At 37.1% G+C, this 27,541-nt stretch overlaps 5 protein-coding genes across 5 annotated transcripts in view; 1 reads left to right on the top strand and 4 right to left on the bottom strand.

The window, feature by feature from the left end:
- Positions 1-4,244, bottom strand: part of LOC100372251 (schlafen family member 9-like) — a 28,376-nt gene extending 24,132 nt beyond the window's left edge. The window contains exon 1 of the mRNA XM_002741639.4: positions 4,103-4,244. The gene's annotated coding sequence lies outside the window, so the exon portion shown is untranslated. The remainder of the gene's footprint in view (positions 1-4,102) is intronic.
- A 6,598-nt stretch (positions 4,245-10,842) lies between these two features.
- On the top strand, positions 10,843-11,172 carry LOC144343196 (uncharacterized). The gene has a single exon (XM_078005911.1). It carries the CDS (start codon positions 10,843-10,845, stop codon positions 11,170-11,172), a length of 330 nt encoding a protein of 109 aa, XP_077862037.1.
- Positions 11,173-11,256: 84 nt separating this feature from the next.
- On the bottom strand, positions 11,257-13,039 carry LOC100372103 (heparan sulfate glucosamine 3-O-sulfotransferase 1-like). Its single transcript, XM_002741638.4, has one exon. It carries the CDS (start codon positions 12,937-12,939, stop codon positions 11,692-11,694), a length of 1,248 nt encoding a protein of 415 aa, XP_002741684.3. The 5' UTR covers positions 12,940-13,039; the 3' UTR covers positions 11,257-11,691.
- Positions 13,040-14,881: 1,842 nt separating this feature from the next.
- On the bottom strand, positions 14,882-16,722 carry LOC146742199 (uncharacterized). Its single transcript, XM_085500643.1, has 4 exons — positions 16,714-16,722; positions 16,306-16,367; positions 16,076-16,170; positions 14,882-15,218 (listed from the first exon to the last, which is right to left on the bottom strand). The coding sequence occupies exons 1-4, from the start codon at positions 16,720-16,722 to the stop codon at positions 15,061-15,063; spliced, it is 324 nt and encodes a 107-aa protein (XP_085356769.1). The 3' UTR covers positions 14,882-15,060.
- A 2,207-nt stretch (positions 16,723-18,929) lies between these two features.
- LOC102802611 (uncharacterized) lies at positions 18,930-23,386 on the bottom strand. The gene is made up of 5 exons (XM_006825125.2): positions 23,348-23,386; positions 23,173-23,215; positions 22,095-22,278; positions 20,359-20,593; positions 18,930-18,989 (listed from the first exon to the last, which is right to left on the bottom strand). The coding sequence occupies exons 1-5, from the start codon at positions 23,384-23,386 to the stop codon at positions 18,930-18,932; spliced, it is 561 nt and encodes a 186-aa protein (XP_006825188.2).
- Positions 23,387-27,541: the final 4,155 nt, after the last annotated feature.

Below are 27,541 nucleotides of genomic sequence, written 5' to 3'. Positions count from 1 at the left end.
GTTTTGATCGAGAACGACTCATTGGGACCGCCGCCAAATCAAGTGCGTTCGGACTAGGACATTCAAACTCGCAGTTATCGTTCAAAAGATAATGATGGTGCGAAATATGTCTGGGTTTTTAAAGAAAATGCTTTGTCACAGAATAATAGTCTGTTAAAGGTGCCAAGTATGAAATAATTTGGGGACAAAAAAACAAACCTGCATAGAAATCGGAATAATAGGTCTTTTGATTATCGGAGACGCAATTCAATGGACTTGATTACGGACAATGCATGACATAAATTTCACCAGGAAATTCCGCAGTATGCTCTCGCAATCGCGGACTTAGTCATTTTTACAAGGTTCGCCATGATAATTATGTAAACAATGTCTGTCCAGTTTGTGTTTTATTTAAAAACGTCACAAAACCTTCTCGCTACCTTAACGTAACATGCGACGATTTTTTTTATTACAATGCGACTTAACGTAACATGGGACGATTTTTTTATTATCAGTGGGACTGATATAATGCGACTTAACGTAACATGGGACGATTTTTTTTTTATTATCAGTGGGACTGATTATAATGCGACTTAACGTAACATGGGACGATTTTTTTTATTATCACTTACGTACAGGCGCGGCATCATCAGTCACGTACTCACTTCTATTCAAGTTCTTAACACCTTCTTTTAGCTGTGAATTTTTTTCTTTAAACAATGATCTGCCGCCAACCGATAGGTCATTGTTTATATATTTAGCGTATAAAAGTAAAAGAAGTTGGACATTTAACAAGGCGACAAAATAAAACATCTTGCTACATTGTTACATTCCGACTTCTGTTCTTAATTTATTTACGCAATAACGCATGGAAAAACATCCAAACGAACCACAAAAATGCGGACCCTGAGCGGAACTGACATGTATTGCTTTACGGTCTGAAATCTGGGATGTGGTCAATTGAATTGCCAATAACTTGCGTGTCGGACTATACCATTTAGGTGGCTGCGGGATAGTTAGCATGATGTGGTTGATTGACAGGTCAACTAGTTAGCATGATGTGGTTGAGTGACAGGCCAATTAGTAACATGCTGTCTTTGTTTTATTTTACAGGCTGCTTTTAGGTTTAAAAATAAAGATCAGAGATAGGCTGCTTTTAGGTTTAAAAATAAAGACCAGAGATAGGCTGCTTCTAGGTTTAAAAATAAAGACCAGAGATAGGCTGCTTTTAGGTTTAAAAATAAAGACCAGAGATAGGCTGCTTCTAGGTTTAAAAATAAAGACCAGAGATAGGCTGCTTTTAGGTTTAAAAATAAAGATCAGAGATAGGATATAGGCTGCTTTGAACCACTCTAGTTAAGATTTTCTTGCAGACTTACAAAAAGCACGCCATTTTATGTTAATTACCAACGACAAAGGATCACTTGCGGGTCACAGGACGCGGTCACTGACCTCTACCGGATGCCATCAATAGGTAACACACAACGTAAGAAATGGACATATAAATAAACTCAATGCATATGCATGTATAAAAACCAAGATGTAAGATGAATCAAAAACACTTTTCTAGTATCTTTGGGTAAATGTACGATTCCTCGATTGTGGCTCACCAAACGTAGTCACAGATGAATGAGCCCGTCATTTTAACGCCACAAGTAGTGTGAAATTAAGTGCGAAGCAGGGCGCTGGGAGGCAGCGTCTGACGCGCCGCCTCGATTAGCAAGCATTGTTTGAGGTGTTATGTTCTTTGTTGGAGGTGTTACATTCATTGAGTTCATGTGGAGGGAGCGGTATGGAAGAACTGACAACGAGGCAGTCACGAACATTTTACGCCATATTTCGGAACAGTACCCCCTAAATTAAAACCATTTCGATACGACGTTCTAAATTAAAACCATTTCGATACGGCGTTCTAAATTAAAACCATTTCGATACGACGTTCTAAATTAAAACCAAATTCGATACGGCGTTCTAAATTAAAACCATTTCGATACGGCGTTCTAAATTAAAACCAAATTCGATACGGCGTTCTAAATTAAAACAATTTCGATACGGCGTTCTAAATTAAAACCATTTCGATACGGCGTTCTAAATTAAAACCATTTCGATACGGCGCTCTAAATTAAAACCATTTCGATACGGCATTCTAAACTAAAACCATTTCGATACGGCATTCTAAATTAAAACCATTTCGATACGGCGTTCTAAATTAAAACCATTTCGATACGGCATTCTAAACTAAAACCATTTCGATACGGCATTCTAAACTAAAACCATTTCGATACGGCGTTCTAAATTAAAACCATTTAGATACGGCGTTCTAAATTAAAATCATTTCGATACGGCATTCTAAACTAAAACCATTTCGGTACGGCATTCTAAATTAAAACCATTTCGGCACGGCATTTAAACAAAAAACAAACAAACAAAACAGCCCTTTTCAGGGCCAAAACATCCTCCAAGAAGGGATATACCGTAAAAATATGACACATAATCACACACATTATTTGTCTCAATAAACATATTTTTTTAGCAAGCGTTTGCCCTGAAAGAGAGATAAAAGTAAATGATTAGTACTTGAGTAAGTGTGAACAGCAGTGATTAACGCAAGCTAGCTCCTCCCCTTCTTTGAAAACTCAACCACCCATTCCCGCAGCCACCTCCCCACACCTAAATGGTATTAGGTAATTCTACCATTTTGTTGGTGCAAGCCGGGTCAAAAAATCAAAGTGTTGTTGTAAATCATGGAACGCCAATATGGAAATATTTAAGAGATGTTCAATAGAGATTCAGTTAGTACTTTTACATTTTTTGCTTGAATTTTTAACGTTATAAATGGCTTTAATTTTAGGAATTTGCTTTATGTTAGTGTGGCGGACGCGCTATTATCAAAGAGATGGCCGATTTATGTGTCCGTCTCATAGCTTGTTAAATAGAGGAAATAGGTGTTAAGTATTCTTAGCACAATATCATTGAGTGTTAATGTTCTCACCCGCGTATTTCGTCCAGCAGTTTTAATTTATTCGCCATAACTATTTTCAAATATTTTGTCTGGAAGTTTGTTTCTAGGTTGAGTTTTATTTTTTTCAAGACATTTTATCACTGAATAATAAAATTATTATTACATTATTTTTAAAAAAAGAATCAAAGATGTAAATTTTTAATTTGTATTTCAATTTCTACGTAGACATTCCATATGTAATACATGTACTAATATATATATTTTTGGTATTTGTGATTTCTTGTAATTGTCTTGTACAGTGTGTGTGTTTTTATATTGCTCGATTGTATTAGCACCTGGTGTGCCACTTTATTCTTATTCGAGGGTAAATAAATAAATGTAATGTAAATGTAAATTATGCATTATATCTTTACTTTCATTGCTCCCCCCTTCCAGGAAACAAAAAGTTCATGCAATATTGGAAGTGAACTGGGGAAAACAAACACAATACTAGAAAAATATTTCAAAAGTTTTTCCTCAACTCAATTTGTTGAATTGTTGTAGCTCTGTGTTTTACTGTGTCAAGTTACCAAAAAATGCTAATATTAAAGGAAAAATAAAGTTTTATCAGATTGAAATTACATTAAAAACAGAGGTTTACATTCTTATACACAAAAAAATATGTTTTTAAAGGGTCACGGTGCATTTAACTAAAGGAACTACCACCATCAAACAAAAAGGTGTGACTGTCCCTCAACTCATTGTTTCCTCCCGATACACAAATGGTATGACCCACACAAGATGGCCGCAACGGCATAAAATTACTTTACAACCCCGTTGTAAACTTCACGTTCGTCACCTTATAAAAACAAATTTCGACTTCTACGTTATCTTGTTTTGACTACACGTAAATACCAAACATACGAGGAATCAGGCGAACTGGTAATCGGGCGAAATGGCAATCGGGCGAAATGGTAATCGGGCGAACAGGTAATCGGGCGAAACCGTTCGGGCGAAGTGGTAAATGGGCGAAATGCCCCCAATTCGGAAATGCAGACACATGTTGAATGCAATTTGCAGACAGTCTAAGCTTATACTTACAACTTTTCTTGAAACACGGTGTCCCTAAATTCTTGACGAAAACGATTTTATACTTGTAACGTATAAATAGTAATAATTTACCTTCAATATTTCTCTCCAAATGTCCTGGTGGTCTGTGGCACGAAAACGAGATCGTCAGACGATTATACTGTGTATGATGACGTCACGGTCCAAAGTATAAAGGTCATATGACGAAACTTTGCCTCCGTCTGGCCCACGGGCGCTTGCAACAGGATTTATGGTTAAGGGAGATAGGCTTGGGTAGGGTTATATACTAGTATAGAAATAAAGACAGGGTATGAAACGTCCGCACTTGGAATCGCTGTACACCAAACGAATACGGCTGGTTTGTGAATAAACTCGCACACTACACTCACCAAAAAAGAAAAAAGCAATCCACTTGACTATCAGACTCTTATTTATCCAATTTTGTCATACGTTTGTAATAATTTGTCTGTAAATTCGCAAAAAAATGATAATTTCTGGCGCTATCGAGCGTCGCGGCGTGAAAAACACAACTACTCCCTGACAAGCTCCGCCCATCGAACGCTCATTGGTAGAAAGGGCTCGGGTCAAAGGGTCACCCTGATTTCAAATACAATAGCGGTCACCTACGAATGCAAATACGGGAGCCAAAATCCGGAGAAAATGGGCGTTTCATCTCTTATGAAAGCTGGAAGATGGCATTTTATAGTTATTGGTAGGTACTATCGCATATAACATCAACTATTTTACACCAATCTCAACGCGTTGGTAAATGCTTTTTCGAAAATTCGCTGCTTTACAGGGGGTGCCACTCTTAAAGTAGCATTTCGTCGAACACGGTCTCGCGTTTGTACCGATTGCTTTAAAGTTAAAACAACACTTGTAAAACACGTTTAAAACGCTATTACATAATATATATCTTATAATGAATAGATGATCGAATATGACTGTAATCGTTAATATGAATAAATTAGAATTTATTTTTCACCATAAGTATACATCAATCTACACAGTATATGCACTGCAAGCTAGTTCGTCTCCTTTTACTGAAATTCTGCTTTTACATGTATATGTATATGTATATACAGGATTTTGTCAAACTTGAGAAGTGCAAATGAGAGTGATTGTATTGTGTGTGGGTCAGTTTACAAAGTTTACAAAACGTATTCTATGTCATTTGCGGCCACCACTGGTAGCGACAAGATTGTCAGTAAAAAGGTACATAGACTAGGACTTTGTTTTTTTAGTAATGTATAATATCATTATTTTTCGATTTCAATGGCAGATATTTTCTAGAGCTCTGAAATGTCTTGTACCAACAATATATAGGTGTAACCACAATAGACAACAGTAAGACAGAATATATACCGAGAAGTGAAAAAAGACACGTTGAAGATGTGTAAAGAACGTAGACAAACCGGTCACACTGTTCACGCTTACGACTGGTCACAATCACCCTCGTTACCTTAGCTTGTGTTTCCAGTCAAACTCCAATCACAACGTGCCTGAGTCGTTAACGTCACTGGATTTGTTCGGCCTCTAGGGGGTACTCCCGTTGAAAAGATATACACATATGTGCCACCAGATGGGGTCCCAAATTCAGCACTTTTATATGGAAAGAGAAAATGCCATTGCATAGCCATACACAAAATAATCTGATTGTAAGGTGTCCGGTCCCTGGTGAAATTGAAATATTATGAGTTTATATTAAACTTGTATCGTCGTCATTTTTGCAAGCCTTTGTAGCTAATTTAGAAATCAATGTATTCAATCGGTTAGTATGCGTGCGTGTTGATTTGCCCATCCTTCTTCGTGCACAATTCCAATGCGAAATCACAATCGGGTATTTCGTTATTTAAACAATAATTGCAGTGGCTAATTATTATACAGTTAATTTATTACACGCAATTATTACTCGCAGTATATTTTTCAAAGTGTTTGAGGCTTTCACAAATTTTCTTCATGGTCCCTGTCATAATAATCTGACTGTATTTCTAGTTGTGTACGATGTGTATTTTCTTTTCAGAAATATACAGAGGTATGACATAGTGCCACAATAAGGATGGATATAACGAATCACTTGACATGTGTGAAATCGCAACATTAATGTTGAATAAAAGGTTCTTTCAGTTTGATATTACCAGTAACACTGTGACTGTAACCTTGTGAAAGCACATTATCCGAGAGAAGCCGATTGGTATCAACATTATGTCTGTAACGTTTACCAGTGATGACTCCTTTAGTGTTAAGATAAATGATACGGCAGTTGATTTGAAACAGTATGGGTTTCCAACAGCCATGTTTTCTACAGAATATAACTTAGATATTCTAGTACTTTTCTTAGACAGGATAAAACTATGCACTGGGTGTGACCAAACCATGTAATATTACTGTCACACAAAACCTACTAATTGAATCTAATCCAGTAAATGGTAAAACTGTTCAAAGTGTGCGTGATATAAAGTATTGTCGCATATTATCATAGGCTTCTGCTTCCGATATTTGTCGAAGCTGTCAGCAAAGTTCTGCTATCAGAAGAGCTACCAGCCAAAAACTGTAGATGAGCCTAGCCCTGACAGGAAGAAATGTGTCGTTTCGGAAATTAATGTAAGGGATGTGTTAAACATAATAGCACCGAACGATGATTCAAACATGCTTTCGTTATTGACTCCAATAATCAATAATAGTAAAGTGCAACCCAAAGAACGTAGTTGGGACAGGGCAGTAATCAAGTTTGCAATTCAACTTTGGTGCAGGAGTTCAAAGGTTACTAGGATATCATTGACAACAAGTACTTGATTCTGCCGTCCACGAGATTGTCAATGATGTATAAAAATGTCATCAATCAAAGGCCTGGATTCAACCCAGATGTGTTTAGGTGGATGTACGACAATATAATAATGGATGAAATGAGCATATAAGAAGATTTGCAGCTTGAAAATAAGGGCGGCAAAAATCAATATGTCGGTGAAATTGACCTGGGCGAAGAATTCAATGACATTCACATCATTAAGCATCAACGGCGAGATGCCAGACTTGCGACGAAGCGGAGAGAGCACCAACCACTGTCAACGAAACGAGTCACCTTTTGATTATATAGGGTGATATCCCCCGGTGAGGTGAGCAAGAGTGTTACCCTTTGACCCGAACCCTTTCTACCAATGAGCGTTCGATGGGCGGAGCTTGTCAGGGAGTAGTTGTGTTTTTCACGCCGCGACGCTCGATAGCGCCAGAAATTATCATTTTTTTGCGAATTTACAGACAAATTATTACAAACGTATGACAAAATTGGATAAATAAGAGTCTGATAGTCAAGTGGATTGCTTTTTTGGTGAGTGTAGTGTGCGAGTTTATTCACAAACCAGCCGTATTCGTTTGGTGTACAGCGATTCCAAGTGCGGACGTTTCATACCCTGTCTTTATTTCTATACTAGTATATAACCCTACCCAAGCCTATCTCCCTTAACCATAAATCCTGTTGCAAGCGCCCGTGGTCTGGCCAATAACAAACAGTTGTATCTTATCTTTTAAATTACTAGTAACTAGGAAAAAGCGGACTTCAAAGAGGGGGGCAAGGGAGTAGCTGGTACAGTTTTACGGGAAATAAAAAGTTTTTTTTACAATTTACAAGGGAAAAAGACGTTTTTACAGTTTACAGTGAAAATTGAATTTTGCAGTGAATTGTGTCATTTAGTTGTTTTACAGTTTCGAAAATGTAATTTCCCTGGATTATTCTTCACGACTTTTTTATTTGGATGTAAATTCTTATACGTACCGAGAAAAATGACACATTTTTACAGTGTACGAACAAAATAATTGATTGATTACGGTGTACGTCTAGCCTGTGATTACAGGAATTTATTTTTTCAATTTACGTTGTACGAACAAAAATATATTGCAATTACGTTGAACGAAAACAACGTTTGCCCCCCTTTTTAAAGCGGAGAGGACATTACTTGCACGCGACGATAACAACGCACGCTAAAAACGACCAAATTATAACTCGATGTTGAATTAACAGTTAAAAGAACTTTGAGTTGCGGGAAATACATAAACATGTATATGTTTTATTGTTGTTGAACGTCCACATTTAGTAACTCGAACTTTAATAAACAGTTAACCGGACATTGAGTTACGGGCAACACAGATTTGTTGTTTTGTTTAACGTTAAAATGTAATAACTCGAATTTTAATTAACATTTAACCGAACTTCGAGTAACTGGAAACATAAAATGTTAAACAAATCAACAAATTTATGTTGCCTGTAACTCGAAGTTTGGTTAACTGTGAATTGAACATCGAGTTATAATTTGGGCGTGGTTTTGCAACAGTGGGCGTGGTTTCTAAAACATAGGCGTGGTCATGTTCGTAACTCGATGTTTTCGTAACTCGATGTCCGTAACTCGGACAATTCAGCATCTCGCGACGACTCCCCGCGTTACTCATGAATCCTCACGTTAGTCTATTTCGGTGCGTTGTGTATGCAACAATACAGTGGCGGCGGCACGGGGGGGGGATCTCCCCCTTCAAAATAAAACTGAAACCCTTTGTGTCAGCAAAATTTGACCATCAAAATGCAGGAAATAGCGTTCCAGAGGGTCTATATTTCAAACATTTTAAAGGGTAGTATGCTCTGGACCCCATAGTAAAGCCGATTACAAGTGTGTTTGCCCAGAATTTATTGTGTATTTCCCGGATTTATTTTGTGACCAAACTATATTCTATAGTCTACATAAAGTGTTATACACCAGCACTGGCATTGTTAATCTTTACCAAACCAACACGCATTTGTCAGGCTGGTATGTGTCACACGCAACGTAATATTACCGTAATTGGTATAGTACAGGTGTGATGGTTCAAATACCAAAATGGCAACAGTAACAGAAAGACTTCCCTGGCGGCGATGATAAAATACGAACACGGAGCCAACAGATGAGGTTTCAACTGGTACTGGTATTATTATACTCTGCAAACATCAAGTACAATAACGCGGTAAAACTCCACTACTCCAATAACTAGATACTTAAACTCCAATACAATTCAATGAGATCCCCGATCTGATCTCAGTGCTGAACAACTCCCCTATATATACCCACACTGTCTATAAATAGACCATTACATCAGCATACATAATGAGTCTGGAACTTACTACCAATTTCTAGAATGTTCCATTACCTTCTATTGCCTCCTACAGTGTTCTATTACCTATTCAACCAGTTTCTAAACAAAATCTAGAATATTCCACCCAGACACAGTACGGTTCTAGAACATTCTCAGTGACACGGAAGTGGCAAATAAGTCGTATGCGACAGTATGATATATCTTTACCGATAATTATTTGTGTCTGATATACATTTATTTAGTCCAGTGTACTTGACCTGAAATGTGTGTTGTTGTACTCATTAATATTGCGAATACTGTCCTTTTCAATTATATTCAATTATTTTCTTTATATTATTGTAACCTTAGAGTTTTTCCCCGCTTATTTTATATTATCTGTGTTTAACATGTGTGCGATGATCCATGCGATTAATGAAACTCTGCTTTTAACATCACTAAAAATGTATATTTCCATGTACCTAGTTTATTTAGGCACTCACATAATTGATACCTATTACGCAATATCTCAGACTTGCTTGCAGTCTGTTACAATTCCGATGAAAAATTCTTGAAAAATAAAACTAAATTGCGTAAACAAGGGTGAATGCGAAAGTCATGTGACCGCGAAATCTCGACAGACTGTTGGGATTTCGCGGTCACATGACTTTCGCGTTCACCCCTCCGGTCGATTACGCAATTTATATTTATTTTTCAAGAATTTTTCATCGGTATCGCAACAGACTGCAAGCAAGTCTAAAACAAACACTAAAAAACATATATCCTGAAATCACTTCTCAGATCCTCAGTTATTGGTGTGGTTGCTTCGTTGGCAAAAACAAAATTGGTCTTAGACTAGTAAAATTCGGGCTAAGAAGATTAATAACACAATTTCATTCATGCTGTACTTCCTCACGTACACATACATACACTTTATCTCAAATGTAGCTGTACTTAATTTTGCCAAAGTGTATATTTGATACTCAGGTTGTTGAAAATAATTTCTAGTAATTTGGGTTTCAGAAAAAATTACGATGAAGCAATATTTACGCTAAAACTTCGCTTGTTTCATCGAGACAGCCTGTGGAGGATATTAGGAGCCTATGGAATTCACCCAAAACTCACCCAACTAATCAAGACATTTTATGTAGACTTTGAGTGCAGCATCATCCTAGACAACGGTCTCTCAGACTGGTTCAAAATTGAGTCAGGAGTACGACAAGGATGCATACTCTCACCCATGTTCTTCCTTAATACCCTTGACTGGGTAATGAGAAACACAAATGTCGGCAAAGCAAGAGAAATACAATGGTCCATGTTTTGCAAACTTGACGATCTGGATTTTGCATACGATATAGCTCTGCTTTCATCAAGACTAGACCACATGCAAGAAAAGACCAACAGGCTCTCTAGGTTTGCAGCACAAACAGGACTGTCAATCAATGAGAAAAAAACACAGCTATTGAAAATCAACACAACAAACCAAACCCCACTCAAAATTCAGGGTAAGGCCATCAATGAAGTTGATGACTTCACTTACCTGGGCAGTAATGTGAGCAAAGACAGCATAAGTAAAAATCAAGAATAGCCAAAGCCAGGAATGCCTTCATAAAACTAAATCCAATTTGGAAATCCAACCAATACAGTCAGAAGCTTAAACTCAAGCTTTACAATAGCAATGTAAAATCTGTCCTTCTCTATGCATATGATCCGAATGTTGGCGTGTAACAAAATCCGATATGATCAAGTTATCATCTTTCCACAATAGTTGCCTTAGGAGAATTTGCAAAATATTCTGGCCAGTGATCATATCCAATGATAATCTCTGTAGGCAAACACATTCTAAGGACATTATTATTATTCTTAGAATACCACAAGACTCAATCCCCAAAACAGCACTTCGCTGGACACCACGACGAAACAGAGGGAGGCCAAAAACCACATGGAGAAGAACCATTACCATAGAACTTGCCCAAGAAAACCTGACCTGGAGTAGTGCAGAAATGGTGGCCAAGGATAGACAGGAATGGAAGAACCTGATTGCAGCCTTATGTCCCGGTGTGAGATGAAAAGGGTCAAAAAATGTCTGCGATATCATACACAGTCAACATGGAGATTACGCACAGCGTGGTAGGCGTGCGTAACTGTTGGTGTCAATTTCAAGAATTAATTTATTCAAATTGACAATTGTTTCAAAAAACAATAATAATTTTGCCAAACCGATACAACCGCTTTGAACATGAACGTACCGGTAGTATTTCTAATCACAGTGTTGTGGTATTTGTGTCACATTGGAAATAAACATCACTGTATTTATTGTATTTTAATGTGGTTATTGTAGGCAGGGTGGATTAGCGTGAACACGTGTGGAAAGATTAACAGCAGTCCTGTCCAATTTGAGGTCACTTCGTAGGCACTTCTCTCGCATATTCATTGCAAAACATACAGTAAAATCTTTAAGTATTTAATAAATCAATGAATGTGCGCTATTTGAGTAATGTCCAGTAATTTCGGTGGGAATTATATCAAATATATGTCATATTATAAGTATTCGACAAGTTCTATACTAAAAAAATAGCATTGCGACATCATCGGTATTGTTTTCGTTGTTCGCAATGTCCTACCCACGAAAAATTATATCCATAGATTTTAGCTAACATTTTATCATAAGGCGCGTAAAAATCGCACATTTTCTGCCAAATGATGTCGTCCACAATTGGGTGTGTACGTCCTTTGCTCTCCGGTAAACAATATTCTTTTGGAAAATTAATGCAATATATTCCTCTATCTGGGTTTAGCGAAAAGTGAGCTTCTCTGAAGAAAGGCCGAAGGCCGAGAAAATGCTCAATCTTTTGGAGTTCTCGGTACGGAGCGTTAGAAAATCGGGTTCCATCCACCAACAGTATGTTCTCTTTTTCAAACGCATCGTACCAGCGTATTAGAAACTTTATATAAACCCCGAGATCTACAATCTCCTGTTCTTCTTTCACACTTTCAGAATATCCGACGTCCACCACCGTCAACTCGAAAGTCTTTCGGATTCTTTTCGCTGCCCCGGCTCCCGGTACAGTTGTTCTCCACTGGTATTCTAAGTAATCAGACACCGCCCTTCTAACAGGGTCGCACAATACCAGAATAATTTTTGTCTCCGGTGACAACTCTTCACGAATCCTCCGCGGAGCGTCGTCGGGGAAGTTGAAGTAGGTTGGAGTTTTTTCTATTGTAATTTGATCTTGAGAACTATATGGCATCTGGTCTCGGTACCATGTCAGATCTCTCTTAACTCGCGAGTCAAAATAGTGGACTTCGGCTTGAGATGACCCGGTGATATTTGGGTGGAGGTTTAGAAATCTCAATACCGCGCCTGTGCCGCATTTTTTGACGCCAGCGATGATGACCTTTGGCAGCCGTTTTGCACAACCTCGTTCTCTCAACACGGATTCACTCAAAAGCTGCTTATCGGTAGCGACGAAGTACGGATACTTTGGGCTGTAGCAAAAACTCCCGAATTTCGCCTCGATGTACTTCGCTTCGTCGTAGCTCGCATCCCAAGTCGACTGTTCCGTTTCTTCTGCAACCAAGGACACATCGCGGAGCTGTATACTACGAGTGACATTATCACCGATGATGACTTCCGCCGAGTGAACTGATGACGAATTCGCCGTACATACAACTGCGGTCTCCGAGCACGAACGTTTGAGATCGATAAGTGACTGCGTGCAGTGTTGAACGTGACTGATATGTCTAACAGTTAGCATCAAAACAAGAACAGCGGCAAAAAATGCGCATTTTGAATGCTCTTTTGATATAATAAGACGATACGGAACCCACCTCATGATTGTCACCGCCTGTTATGACGTGTACCGATCATGATACTATAATCCCACGTGTTACAGTTGTGTGTGGCATATTGGAGGTTTATATACACCCGCTCTATCGAGTTTGAAAACACGCTCGTTTGAAAGCGCGCGTGAGTAAAACCGGAAAAGCTGCCACACATACAATGAAAACAACTATACTATTGCAGTAAATACACAGTAAGACACAATGCAGTGAGTAATTTAAAGGCAACGGTAGTCGAAACTTTTTACTTTGACACCGAACTTTTTGTTTTTTATTTAATTGACTGATATAATAAATACTTGATATTGATCGATAATATACACCTCGATTCACGTTGAATAGTCGTAAAATTCAACCGCTTTACGACACAGGTGCTAATAATATTTACTGGACGGCGTTCAATTACAGCAGAAAATGCGAGTAATACGATCATGTCGACATTTATAACGTCATTTATGAACAATATAAAACAATCTAGCAAAATTACGAACACCTTTGGCGTAGCATACTAAATATAAGCATTTTTTCCGTCGCAAAAAAGAACAATTTTGAAAGTTTGAATAATTAATTCATATGACGTGTCATTTCTATGCTTAAATGAAAACAATACTAGTATCTTATATAAATACTTTGACCGCAGCAAACACAAAGAGTTTTTACAATTTTATATTGGAGCATATTATTAGTTTTCGTTGTTACTTTTTTGCGCTTTATTATCTGTTTGATGGGCTAGGCTATATCGGTTCTAAATATGATGAAAAATCTACGGGCTCCTCAGTTTTAATACCATGTAAATAATATTTTGATTATATTCTAACCACAAAGTTGGCTCATTTTATGTAGTTTCTCTAGTGTTATTAGTCTAAGACCAATATTATATATGCAATATTATAAGCATGTATTATCGGTTCAGTGTCGTCCCAGTGCTGTTTCGATCTAATCTATTTTGTTGTTACTCAGGCTATTATTACTATTGCATATTACTATTTCCTCATCAACATGTTCGATTACGACAAACTGAACTCAGCAGAAATGAACAAATGTTCCAGACCTGCTTGGTCCATGCACGGTTACTTTTAGTAACCATGGTTCACGAGAGGAGCTTAACTTTATTCTAGATTTCGACCAATCGAAAGTCACGAAAGCTTTTGCATGAGTTGTCGTTGTTATCTAGCCCTGACAACCAGGAGACTGTTCAGTCTTTCGAACAATGTTGATGCCTGTTACTGGAAATAACGAATCGACATCTTAAATTGTTTATATAATAGTGAGTTTCTTGTATTCTGATTTAATTAATTTATTTACTTTCCCTGTACAATAATGCTATAGCAAAAACAAAATATATAAAAATCGATGGACTGGAACTAAACAGTGTTGAATCGAAACAGCATTGGAACGAAAAGCCGTTTGGGCGAAACAGCTGGGCGAATCCACGCTTCATATCATGTCAGAGCCTAGCAGCCATGGGCGATGACGTTTTATCGCTGCTGCATGATTTTAGCAATTTATAGGAAATAGCAAAATGGACTGGGGACAGAGGGTAAGTGATTGGAGTTGGGAACCCGACGGTAGAGTCGGGGTAGTAATAATTTAAATGCTGAACTATCCGCGAGGAATCTATGGTGTGTGTCTTTTGTCGATTCATCCAGTATCTCTATATTGCATTCTGCCTAGACTGGCAAAGTCGGGACTTCTTTTTTTGTTTAAAAAAAAAATAATTGTCAGTTTAGCCTTTTTAGCGTGATCGCGAAAACTAGCGTGACCGCGGTCACATTAGTTTTCGCGATCACGCTAAAAGGACTTAAAACAATTAATTATTTCTTTTTGTAAAACAAAAAAGAAGTCCCGACTTTGCCAGTCTACAGCTAGCTGAGTTCTCAGTCCCGGTCATACATGCTCCTAACCGCAACATGCTTCGGTAATAATGCTGTGATGCGACAATAAAGAGGCTTGTTTACTTCACCTGCCGTAAATTTTTCGTAACACTGAATTGAAAGGTACATGTTTTCAGACGTTTAAAATATCACACGTTCGTCTGTTTCCTGGGGTTACAATCCACACAGCGACAAGAAAAAAATAATTATTTATTTATATATAATAAATAACGATTGTCATCAAAGTTCTTCTTTTTCATTTGAAAAGGTAATTTTTCTACCAGGCACCTCTCCTTCAATGCCTATACGCGTAGAACCATCGGTATATTCAAGGATGTGACGTAGAATGTTTCCTCTTCTCGTCATGTCGTCCAACTTCTCCTTGCTCACCTTACCACCTGCAATTCATGGGGGCGCTTATCAGAATATAATAATTGACAACATACGTATTGCGTGTAGCATCCACCATGTCAGATATACTTTATCCAGCTAATAACTCGAAATATTGAATTCATAGTGATATGCATTACACGAAGTTTACATGCTCTAAACACAGATTGCAATGTATCAAAGTTGACATGCGCCGCGATCACTGGGCGCAGATCAACGATTACAAACTGAGACGTTACTCAGCTGCAATTAGGTATATTTTAGGTGAGTAGCGCCTAGGTCAAACCTCATTTCTATTAGAAGAGCGCATTGGATTGTGGGAAAATCAATGTTTATCGACACAAATGTCACACACAGCGCGACGACCACTACCCTTTAAATAATACCCATAACTCACACATACCACAGCCCTTTAAATATATCGTAGGTGAAAGTAACATTGCTTAATCAGCTCATGAATATTTATGACCTTTCTTTGAATGTGATTAAAGCGGGAGGGTCGTCACCTGCGCACACGCAGGAATTGAGTCCCAAGCGACGATAACAGCACACGCTAAAAACGCAAAGGCTTATGGGTAGACGCTTGTTTGTAAACTATGACACGCTATGGCCAACTGGCGCATGCGCAGGTGACGACTCCCCCGCTTTAACATAGTAGATTAACGGACAAGGATTGAAATTGAGTTGTGAGTTCCAATCTTACAATGGGCGTTGTTTCTATTTCTGTAACTTTCGGGACACTTCTAAATTAGGTATGTTCTATAAATGTATAAGGGTCGCAATATTTGGTCCATATAAGTAGATACAAATTGTTCACAGACTTTCCCGCAAGAACAAATATATAGATCACGTGACTGTAACTCACCAATGATGTTATTCACTCGTTGTATTTCCTCGTGGACGAAAGAAACTCCCTTTTCTTGAATTTTCTTCAGGACAGCTAAATAGTAGTCAACATATCTAAAATAAAAAAAGACTTCTTTAACGTCTACATAAGAACATAATTTGGAACGATAAATTTAACTCATCAGATGAATGAAGTGCGGTGATGCTTCTTCCTGTACACCGCCCTCAATCTTAATAAATAACACTCACTTTATTTCTATGTCCGTTGTAAGCTGGGATGACGCCCTCAGTATGTCCTCTCTAGTGGAAGCCTGAAATACACAAACAATACACACTGTTCAAGGTCAAGATCAATTATCTAAATTAGAAGGTAAGTAACCTTACACATGTTTTGTAAAGAAAAAAAACGTAAATTTGACACTTTTTATTCAAAGATGTATTGAAATGAGATCCTAGTTTGTTTGTTTTTTATTTATTTAATATACTGATAATAATTTGTGTTATTATAGTTTGTTTAATTATTTATTTGTTTGATGTTTGTTAAATTTCGGGTAAGTATGTGGTTGTGGTTAACCACACCAGTAAAATAGACTGAGAAGTGTAATGTTGTTGAGATGTATTATTTGTATTAAAGCCAGCTAGATTGCTGTGACGTACAGGGCTCATACCACTTATTAGATTAGTTTTATAGACGACAATGTTAGCCCTTACAAATAAATATTGTTTTAATTTGCTAAAACCTCATGTATGTAATGTAATTATTGCTAGAAAAACACAAGAAATGGGTGTAAATAAAACACACACATTTTCCAGGCTGTCTACGTTCTACATATCATGCAGAATGGAATTTTGGAAGTGTCTAATCTAGTGCTGCCCAGATCCACGGGTCACGGGTCACGGGTCAATAAACAAAGCTTCAAACAGGTTGACGTAATTGCACAACTCCTTCTCACCTCTTAGATAAGACACGAAAAAAATCGTTGCCTAGCAACAAAAATATGATTTGAGGACTATGAACGCTGATTGGCTAATTGGTGGTATGCTGAGGCATACGTAAGTAAGAATATTACAGTACCGTATCACCACTTTGGATTTTTCTTGAGTACTTAGCGATGATGGGATCGATACTGGGGATACGCCCTGCCTGGAAAAATAAAAGAATCTTGACTTTCATGCTTCATCTTATATTGTTTAGTTATGTCAATTACGCTGGGAGGGGGGGGGGGTAACACACACCGATGTGGTATGTAAAAAGATCTATGTAATATACTATAATATATCAACTGTCATCTGAACACAGTCACAGTTTCGTATCACGAAACTAATGGTAAAGGAGACGTTAAATCTCAAGACAACAACAACTCACTGCGTCCGTTAGATTGCCGTTCAGCGATCTCCATAGTTTGGTTTCTCGGTTGATGAAATCCACGAAGTTCTGAGAGGTCAGCTGGACATTTGGGTCGTGCGATGCACCTGGAAACTAAGCACATATGAATATTGATTACGTCACTTCCTGGACAGCGGAATGTGTAAATAATTAGAGCATTAGGTAACATGGACAGGTCACGTGACTTGTTACTACACAGAATGCAACTATTGCGATTATACAAATTAACATCTTTTAAATCTTTAGTATAACGCCCTACACTGGTTGGAGTAATCGCTCAACGAACAAGCAAATATATTGCGGCATCGCTTTTTTGAAATTTCGACAAGCTAGTAGATGCATTCACGGTGAAATAAATGACACATTAAACTTGTGTCATGTTATTGGTAACTTCACGTGTCAAATGATAAATTTAAACTTACCAGTTTTGATCTTTTAGTTCTTTGTGGGAACCACAGATATGCCGGGAGAGCGTGGACATGATAACTGGGAATATAAAATGCATGAACCGATTTGTATCATTTGTACAGAGCCACCGATGGTTGGATACTGACAAAGTTCACCGATATAAACTAATATCGAACAGAGCCAAAAGACAAGTCTCACTTCTCTGTTCGTGTCATCCGTTCGCACGTAACGTGAGCAGTGGCGGATCCAGCAAAATGTATTGGGGGGGGGGGGTCCAAGCTACGCTTAAGATATACGGACCGTAAATCGCAGAGAAGCTATGCGTAATTTAGATGATACGAATCGTCATGCGTTTGGGGGGGTATGCCCCCTGGCCCCCCTCTGGATCCGCCACTGAACGTGAGTGGAGCAAATTGTATTTCCCGCTAATTGTAAGTTGTTTTACAGTATTCACAATATTATTATAGCAAAGTAACCCACTAAGGAGTGTGATGTTTTTTACGAGCCGGCTACTGCATTTTTATAATTCTGAGCACTTCAAATGAAACGTTAATCTGATAAGTCAGATTTGAAAGACTATTCTACTGACACGACTAACTACAAAGTAAGCAACATCATAGAGGATCTGATGAAGTGCTTAAACAGAAATAATATCATTTGACACCTGTTGATAGCTTATCATTAAAATTGTTAAAGGGCGGTAGTCGTCGCGCCACTCATGCGCGAGATATATGGGTCTCATATAAACAAAGATGGCGACTTTGGCTGTTGGCTGATCAACGAGTACAAACTGAGATATTACCAAGCTTAAATTAGGTATTTCTTAGGTGATTGGAAGGTATCGAAGGAGTCACCGGCGGCAATTAGTGCAAGTCGCGCCCAGGTCAAACCTCATACTTGTAATTTTTCTTTAGAAAGGCGCATTGGATTGTGGGAAAATCAATGTTTGTCAACACAAATTTCACACATGCACGGCGCGACGACTACTAGTACCACCACCCTTTAACATGTAACTAACAAAGACTAGTGGGCGGACTGCATGTTTCTTTTTAATAAGAAAGCGTATTTATTTTAATACTTACTGTTCTAGAAGATATCTGTCCGTATCACGACTCAGATCAACACGACCAAATAGTATCTGAAGATATAAATTGTTAGTCTAATAAGATCATAAAGACAATTACACCAAAGGAACCTTCTCAATGAAGCCTGACTAAATCGAAAAAAAACACACACACAAAGGGACTGATGTCGAAAGCAAACACTGATAAAGTGAAATCTATCTGTACCGAACAACAACAAAACTAAAGCAGTGAAACCTGTCTAAACCAAAGAACTGATGCAGTGAAATCTGTCTAAACCGAACAACAACAAAACTGATGCAGTAAAACCTGTCTTAACCGAACAACAGATGAACTGATGCAGTGAAACATGTCGAAAGCAAACAACAAAAGAACTGATGCAGTGAAACCTGTCCAAACCGAAGAACAAAAGAACTGATGCAGTGAAACATGTCTAAACCGAACAACAAAAGAACTGATGCAGTGAAACCTGTCCAAACCGAAGAACAACAGAACTGATGCAGTGAAACATGAAACATGTCTAAACCGAACAACAAAAGAACTGATGCAGTGAAACCTGCCTAAACCGTAAAAACAAAAGAACTGATGCAGTAAAACCTGTCGAAAGCAAACAACGAAAGAACTGATGCAGTGAAACCTGTCCAAACCGGAGAACAAAAGAACTGATGCAGTGAAACATGTCTAAACCGAACAACAAAAGAACTGATGCAGGGAAACCTGTCTAACCCGAACAAGAGAACTGATGCAGTGAAACCTTCTAATACTAAACACCAAAGAATTATATTAAAGCGGGGGAGTCGTCACCTGCGCATGCGTCAGATGGGCATAGAACATAAAAACAAGCCTCTACCCATGAGTCTTTGCGTTTTTAGCGTGTGTTGTTATCGTTGCTTGCGACTCAATTCCCGCGCGTGCGCAGGTGACGACCCTCCCGCTTTAAAGAAGACAACTTTTAAAAAAATACACTATGAGTTTGGGTATTGACTAGTTATGATGTTGTTCTTGTTCTACTTTATTGAGAAGTGTCTGATAAGGGTAATGAAGTTGCAATGCCAGAAATGTTAAATCATGAAATGATATCATGTATGATACCTGTTGTAATAATCAAGCCCGCCCTCGTGCGATAGTTGGGCGACTGGAACACGTAAGGATGTTTCATGACTCGGGGATTATCAGACTTACTCCGAGTAAAAACATTATAGTGCGGTTAAAGCGGGAGGGTCGTTACCTGCGCACGCGCGGGAACTGGGTCCCAAGCGATAATAACAACAGACGCTAAAAACGCAAAGGCGCATAGGTAGACGCGTGTTTATAAACATTGACACGCTATGGCCATCTGACGCATGCGCAGGTGACGACTCCACCGCTTTAAATCCGAGTTTATGCAATGACAGACGTGAGCATAAACTCAGTCCACATACTCACATCCGGATCGTTCTTATACACCGATGCAACCCGTTCAAAGACGGGATAAAGTTTTCTGCATTCGTCGTGTGCTTTGTCGTACAATTCCACCAGAGCATGCTTGTCATTGTCCACAATGGTTGTAGTGAAATTCCATGATGTGACGAACTTGACGTTGGTATTATACTTTTTGGCAAATCTCCCAGCTACCTCTTCTATCAAGGTCACCATCTTTAGCACATTTGTACCTTTAAAACTTCAAAAACGAGAATAAAATTTTAATGACGGAACAAGTATATTAAAGCGCGGTAGTTGTCGCGCATGCGCATGTTCGACATTTGTGCTGATAAACATTAATTTTCCCACAATCCATTGCGCTCTTCAAATGGAAATCACAAGTATGAGGTTTGACCTGGGCGCGACTTGCACTGATTACCGCCGGTGACTCCTTCGATACCTTCCAATCACATGAAAATTACCTAATTAAAGCTTGGAAACGTGTCAGTTCGTACTCGTTGATCTGCGCAACAGTCAAAGTCGCCATCTATGTTTATATGAGACCAATATATCTCGCACATGCGCAGCGCGACGACTACCGCGCTTTAAGCCTCTGTGCGTAATAGTTTTTCTCGCCAAAATGTTGGAGCAACATATTACCTGATTACCAAATGAACATACTTCTTTAATGGTTTTATTTTTTGAAAGGTGGAACAAGTTACTCTTTTTTTCAACTGGCTAAAGTTGCATTCCAACTTTGTGTGATCTATAGAAAATCGCTCACGTGTGGCATGATACCATTGTAAACACATAAGTTTTTTTGTACAGTTCAGGAAAATCTTTTCCCACTTGAACAGAATTCTGAAATCGAATTTATAGGTCCTTTCTACTAAATTAAAGGAAGCCATATTAACGTCAAAAAGCACACATGTAAATGGCCTTGAATGGTTTCAACAATGAAAAATGTTACATTTGGGGATTTCCGTCAAGCTCAGAATATCTATGTTTAGTTCCATGTGCAGAACTAGATTCTAAGTCCCTAATCTACTATAGGTGATTCTCCTTTTACTACGAGATCTCGCGTATAACGCGAAAGGCGCACACCGAGCGCCTGGCACAAAAATCAAACGATTTGATTTTAAACTTGAATTTCTTTTCTTTCTTTTTTTATAGGTCAATGTCGAAGCTCCAATATTTCAGAAGGGAATTTGACACTGAGATACCCTTAATTCATCAAAATTGATCATTGGCAAATATGCATAGGACAATATTAAACGTGGGAAGACCCAATAAATACTTCCGCGTTTGTCCGAATCCCACGAGATGTATTTACGTCACTACGACGCTATGACCTTTGTTTGTCATGTTTTTACGTTCGATTTCACGCATAACGCAGGATCTCGCAGTGAACAGAAAATACTAGTAGTCTAGTGGCAGGAGTGGCGCCCTCCACCGACGGCTCTGTGTAATATTAATAATTTAATGCACTTGTTATCTCAGATACTGGTATTCTATCGTTTCCCGATGCAATCTCAACTCTTCCATACTGCCATTATATAAACACCGCCTACCGGTATTGCTTTTTCGACCTTTTCAAAATAAAGTACGTAAACGCCGCCTACCGGTATTGCCTTAGGTGGGAAACCCCGATGTTTTGGGTAGACTCACCACATCCAACAATGTACAATGCACACGTAAAGTTCATGCTACGAGCGGTCACATAGACAAAATTGCAAAGAAAGTATATAAACGCCACCTACCGGTATGGCTTAGTGTTTCCCTTCTCAAAATAAAGCACAGTGGGAAACCCCGTTATATCGTATCTCTGTGACAACGACTTTTCACTGTAAGCGTCAATCTTTGCTATGACAACGTCTTCTCTGTTCGCAAAATACTCGGCTATGTTCTCGTAAGATGGTGCGAATTTCTTACATGCGGTACACCCTGGTATCAACAATAATAATAATGATATTAATTTAATTTAACATTAAAAATTGACCACTATTTTAATTTGTTATATATATGTATAGAAGCACTCGCCAAATGAAATCGCTGTTTTGCTATTATCACAATTTTTAATAAAATTATGAAAATTAAAATTGTAATCCTCTGAAAAATTGCTGATAATTTAGCATAATTCAGTATCATTTCGCTATACAGAACTTTGATTATACTTTTCTGATAAATTGACTGATTCGCCAGATATTGAAATCATATTTGAGAAAAAAATATTGTTTTGCTGATTTTTGTAGTTAATTTAGTCTATGTCATGACTTGCTTAGTTTTATTGACACTAGAGGGCGTCACCCCAACAAATTCACCGGTGACCATACATTTTTTTTTGTTCTTGAATACTCTTAGTTCTACTACTGTAGAAATGTTCAGAAAATTACTGTGTAACATTACCCTGAGTAGAGACCCTCTTTAAATGAGCGACCGTCCGACGCTCTACTCTTATTAAAAACAGGAGAACATCCTACTCGAGTTCTTGATAAAATTGATAAAATTCAAGTTAGTTTGGCAATATTTAATGTTTGTATCGACGTTATTTTTTATGATATTGTCTTGAGTGATGAATATCTTGTCGATTGAATCTCGGGAAATCTTAAATATCAGGGTATAATGATTCACCTTACTGTTTCTACGTGTTGGAGAAATTTCTGAACGGCTACAGAACCGTGCGAGGGGACGATGCTCGGGATGCGCCCTCTTATAGTCGGTGGATAATCAACGATGTAGTTCCCGGGGTATTCACCCTGCATATGGTATACATTACATGTTCACTCGTTGCCAGGACAACGGTATGGTGTAAAAATAACAATATATATATATACTCACATGGGGCATAAAATTCGACCATAACGAACCGATCTCCAATGACCTGTGTAATTAAACACGTGTTAGGTAATGAAACTGAATACACAATCTTTCCACTGACCTATGCATTTCGCACTGGTATATATTTCATTAGTGTCACATCAGAAACAGAAAATAAGTAAAACAACGTACTTACGTCATCAAAATTTCTTGCGTCTAATTCCATCATAACCATATTCGTTTTAACTGAAGTTGAATATAGCAAAACTAAAAATATCACCAAAGGTTTACAACAAAATACATCCACTTTCATCCTAATAACCTCTGGAGCGTTCACACAAAGAAAGAGACATTATTTATTAAAGTATAGTAGATATTAGCTTAGGTATTGACTTCTGCGGTTAATGATACCATTTTAAAGTTTAAGCATTGATCGACAAATAGGAGTCTTTGCAGCTGTTGGACATAGTGACAATTTAATTTCAGTTAATTACACCAGACGTGGCATACGACGATAAATGCAATTCCATCTCTGATCTCCGTCCGAGGCAGAATGAGACAAAACAACTATACTAGCATAGGAACTAGGAAGCATAGTAATGAAAACAATGCCTTCAACGTTACGCTTGGCAGTCACGGTGAAAATGATTACACGTCGTCATGTACTTTGCATCATAGGTGGGGCACTCGTTTGTAGTCAGTGTGAAACAATCATGGAAAAAGTATTAGTCTAAATATGGACTATAATATAAAACATATTTGTCTACCTCCATGATTTAACAAGGACCACATCAGCTTACATACGTTTGTATTACAGTTTCAAGTTTGTTTTGTTTTTTTGAGCAAATAAAATGTTAGCCTGACGTGAGTTGCGCCCTCCGCTGTGCTCCAAGTTAGTGAGGTCTGATGCAGTTCGACCGGCGAGGGCCTACTCACGCCTACATGTCAGCCTAATAAAATGTAGTTCGACACTTCCACCATCTAGTATACTAGTATATGCCGCATTGCTTTCGAACACATAACTTGGTTTCCAGCGAATTTGCCATACTAATGATTGTTGTACTTCAGTGTTCACTGGCGGCGTACCTCAGTTTAGCCCGTTCTGGTATCGTTCGCAAGTATCCAATCCTCGGGGGCGGACATCCGGGCTTTTTCTACCGCCTGGCAACCCTCGCGGTGAAAACAAAGACCAAAAACTCGCAGAAAACGGTACTTTGCGATGGTTGATGAGAGTCTCCTGAACAGTGTAACAAGATTAGCCCTACGTGTGTAACATATATGAATTTGATTGTTCAGGATTACTTCAAAGTTGAGTTTGTGTTGTTTTCTCGACTTTTCACCGGCTCCACCGGCGTTCCACAGCAGCGCGCACAAAGCCCATAGAAATACGTGGTACAGTGGTGCGCGTCTTAGCAACGTAGAACGACCGTGACGTAGCTCCGCCCCCGAGGATATAACAAAAGTTCAATGAAACCTGATATTATTAGAAGCATTATAGTTATATTCTGTCTTAGAGGGCAGTATATTGACATAGAGACACCCACCTGAATCACTGTAAACAAGTAAACATATTTAAATACTATTGATTTTACGAACATGTTGATTTGTCACCCAGCAATGCAGTGTGTTTTAATTTGTATAAAACGCATGCAAAATCATGTTTAAACATTTGCACATTTACAGCTGGTTACACATGTTTCCTAACAACTGGACTGACAAATGTATATATATGCCGCAAACATAATCTGATAAAAAACTGATACGTGACTGAAATAATAATTTTGTGAAATATGACATGGATTACTGAGGTATAGTTGTCTGTCGTTCTCGCCAAGGGGCTTTCGCGGTCAGTCGACGCGACATGTGTATCAGTCACGGTCGTTGAAATTGAAATGTTGAGATGAGTGTGTTCTATCCCAGAGTACCAATTGCATGAAGCGGATCGTTCTATTATTGATATCATTTGAAGTACCACAAAGAACACAGACTGTCATTTATTACCGAAAAATGTCACGAATCTTTAGGGAACTGTATGGCATATCAGACATAATAACAAATAATTAAATAGGTGTACCATCTCATGTTGCTTGTCTCCATGGTTACGTGTCGAATGTAATGAATTATATATTTGTTTTCCGGCTTCTTCTTATTTTTTCTCTCTGGTCGCTGTAAAAAGCATGTTGTGACAAAGTTGTGTTCGCCTTCATTATTTGGCCAAAGATTGTAGATTTTTGTCATGCTGGTAATTGGTGTTTAATATGCCTCTCTGATTCAATTCTGACGGGTCGTGGTTACTTTAGGGACTGTGCATAAACGAAACCGAAAGATTTACCCCCTCCATGGGGTTTAATTGTAAGCATTTCAAATGCCTCTCAAAGCTACAGTTATAATAAAAAAAATAAACCACTGCAATTTTATTTCAAATTTTATTTATTTATTTATTTATTTATTTATTTATTTATTTATTTATTTATTTATTTATTTATTTATTTATTTATTTATTTATTTATTTATTTATTCATTTATTCATTTGTTTATTTATTTATTTATTTATTTATTTATTTATTTATTTATTTATTTATTTATTTATTTATTTATTTATTTATTTATTTATTTATTCATTTATTCATTTATTCATTTATTTATTCATTTATTTATTTATTTATTTATTTATTTATTTATTTATTTATTTATTTATTTATTTATTTATTTATTTATTTATTTATTTATTTATTTATTTATTTATTTATTTATTTATTTATTCATTCATTTATTTATTTATTTATTTATTTATTTATTTATTTATTTATTTATTTATTTATTTATTTATTTATTTATTTATTTATTTATTTATTTATTTATTTATTTATTTATTTGTTTATTTGTTTATTTGTTTATTTGTTTATTTATTTGTTTATTCCAATGAAGGGTGAGTAATTGTTTTCTGACGCTGCTTCCTTCACCAGCTCCATTGATATTTCATTACTTTTAATTAAGTATACTTAATTGTCTTTAGAAATGAGAGCATATATTGGAGAGAAAAAAAGTGTTCTTTCTTACTAGTCTGGGGGCCAAAATGCCAAAGCCCCCTATAAAATGAAATTCGTAGCACCACCCCCCCCCCCCCTGTGAAAAAGGTTTGACACTTTTTCTTGTTTGTGTGGGTCCCCATGAGTGAATCTAGGGTGAATGTGGTCTGTCACAGTGGTAACATTTATAAGTATGGAAAATTTTCTGAATCATATGAAAATTCTATTTTTTTCATTCCTGAAAAAATGCGGTAAATGCGATGATTTTTCAATGTGCATACTATCATCATGTGCATATTTAATTTATGAACTCAATTATGATTTAAATTTATTTTTTCGTTTAAAATACTGTCTTAAAATATATAATCCCCATATAGTTTATAAAAAACATAGAAAAAACATAGAAGCCCTGCCCTTTTATTTAAATAACGTTGTTACTCTTCTTATAATGTTGAACTTGTTCAATATTCTTCATGACATATTTATCAATTTATTCATATTTCTAGAATCCAATGATAATTATCCCTGTAAGACACTGATTACCCCTTGGTATATGCGTGCGAATATCATGTTTAGACACAGACCTAGAGCCAGTTAATTGGAGATACTATTATCCAACTGAACTATATATTTCATTATACACAAATTGTTCACTAAATTCACAGTGTGAAGGCGATATTGTAACCATTTAACGTATGCTGCTTGTATAGGTAAGTAAATTTCTTATTCAATTCTTTCACATCGCATCCATTTTGATCTTGTTTTATACAGATATATACCATGTTTGAAAACATGTGTGGCAGTATAAAAATTATTTTTTAATGCATTTAATGATAATCAAAAAATAAAGACAGCTTTAATTAGTCAAATGTAATATAATTGGTCAATCATATGTGCAGTTGGTCAGAGTAACAACATTCAGTTGTCTGTCAATGTGCTATTTTTTTTTAGGAAATTGGCAAAATAGTTTCAATAACCGTGATATGAAAATAAATCCATTGAGCAAAGCAATATATTTTATCTTCAAAAGTTTGATATAATTCGGAATTTCAAAGTACCCCATTAGATGTGGTATATCATCATTATGCTCTGTGTCACCACGAACTTGTTTGAGATATGTATATATATATATATATATATATATATATATATATATATATATATATATATATATATATATATATATATATATATATATATATATATATATATATATATATATATATATATGAAAGTAGTATTTAATACTAGTTAAATGTAGCCCATGTATCTTGTTCAGGTATTGAATAATCCTAATATGGAAACAAATTAAAACTGCATCACATATGGCATCATCATTTGTCCCTACTATGCCGAGAAGC

The sequence above is a fragment of the Saccoglossus kowalevskii genome, chromosome 6, assembly GCF_978046115.1.
Source record: "Saccoglossus kowalevskii chromosome 6, keSacKowa6.1, whole genome shotgun sequence".
NCBI classification, from domain to species: domain Eukaryota; kingdom Metazoa; phylum Hemichordata; class Enteropneusta; family Harrimaniidae; genus Saccoglossus; species Saccoglossus kowalevskii.
Note: the sequence above shows the minus strand (reverse complement) of the source record. Positions and strands in the feature narration are given on the sequence as shown.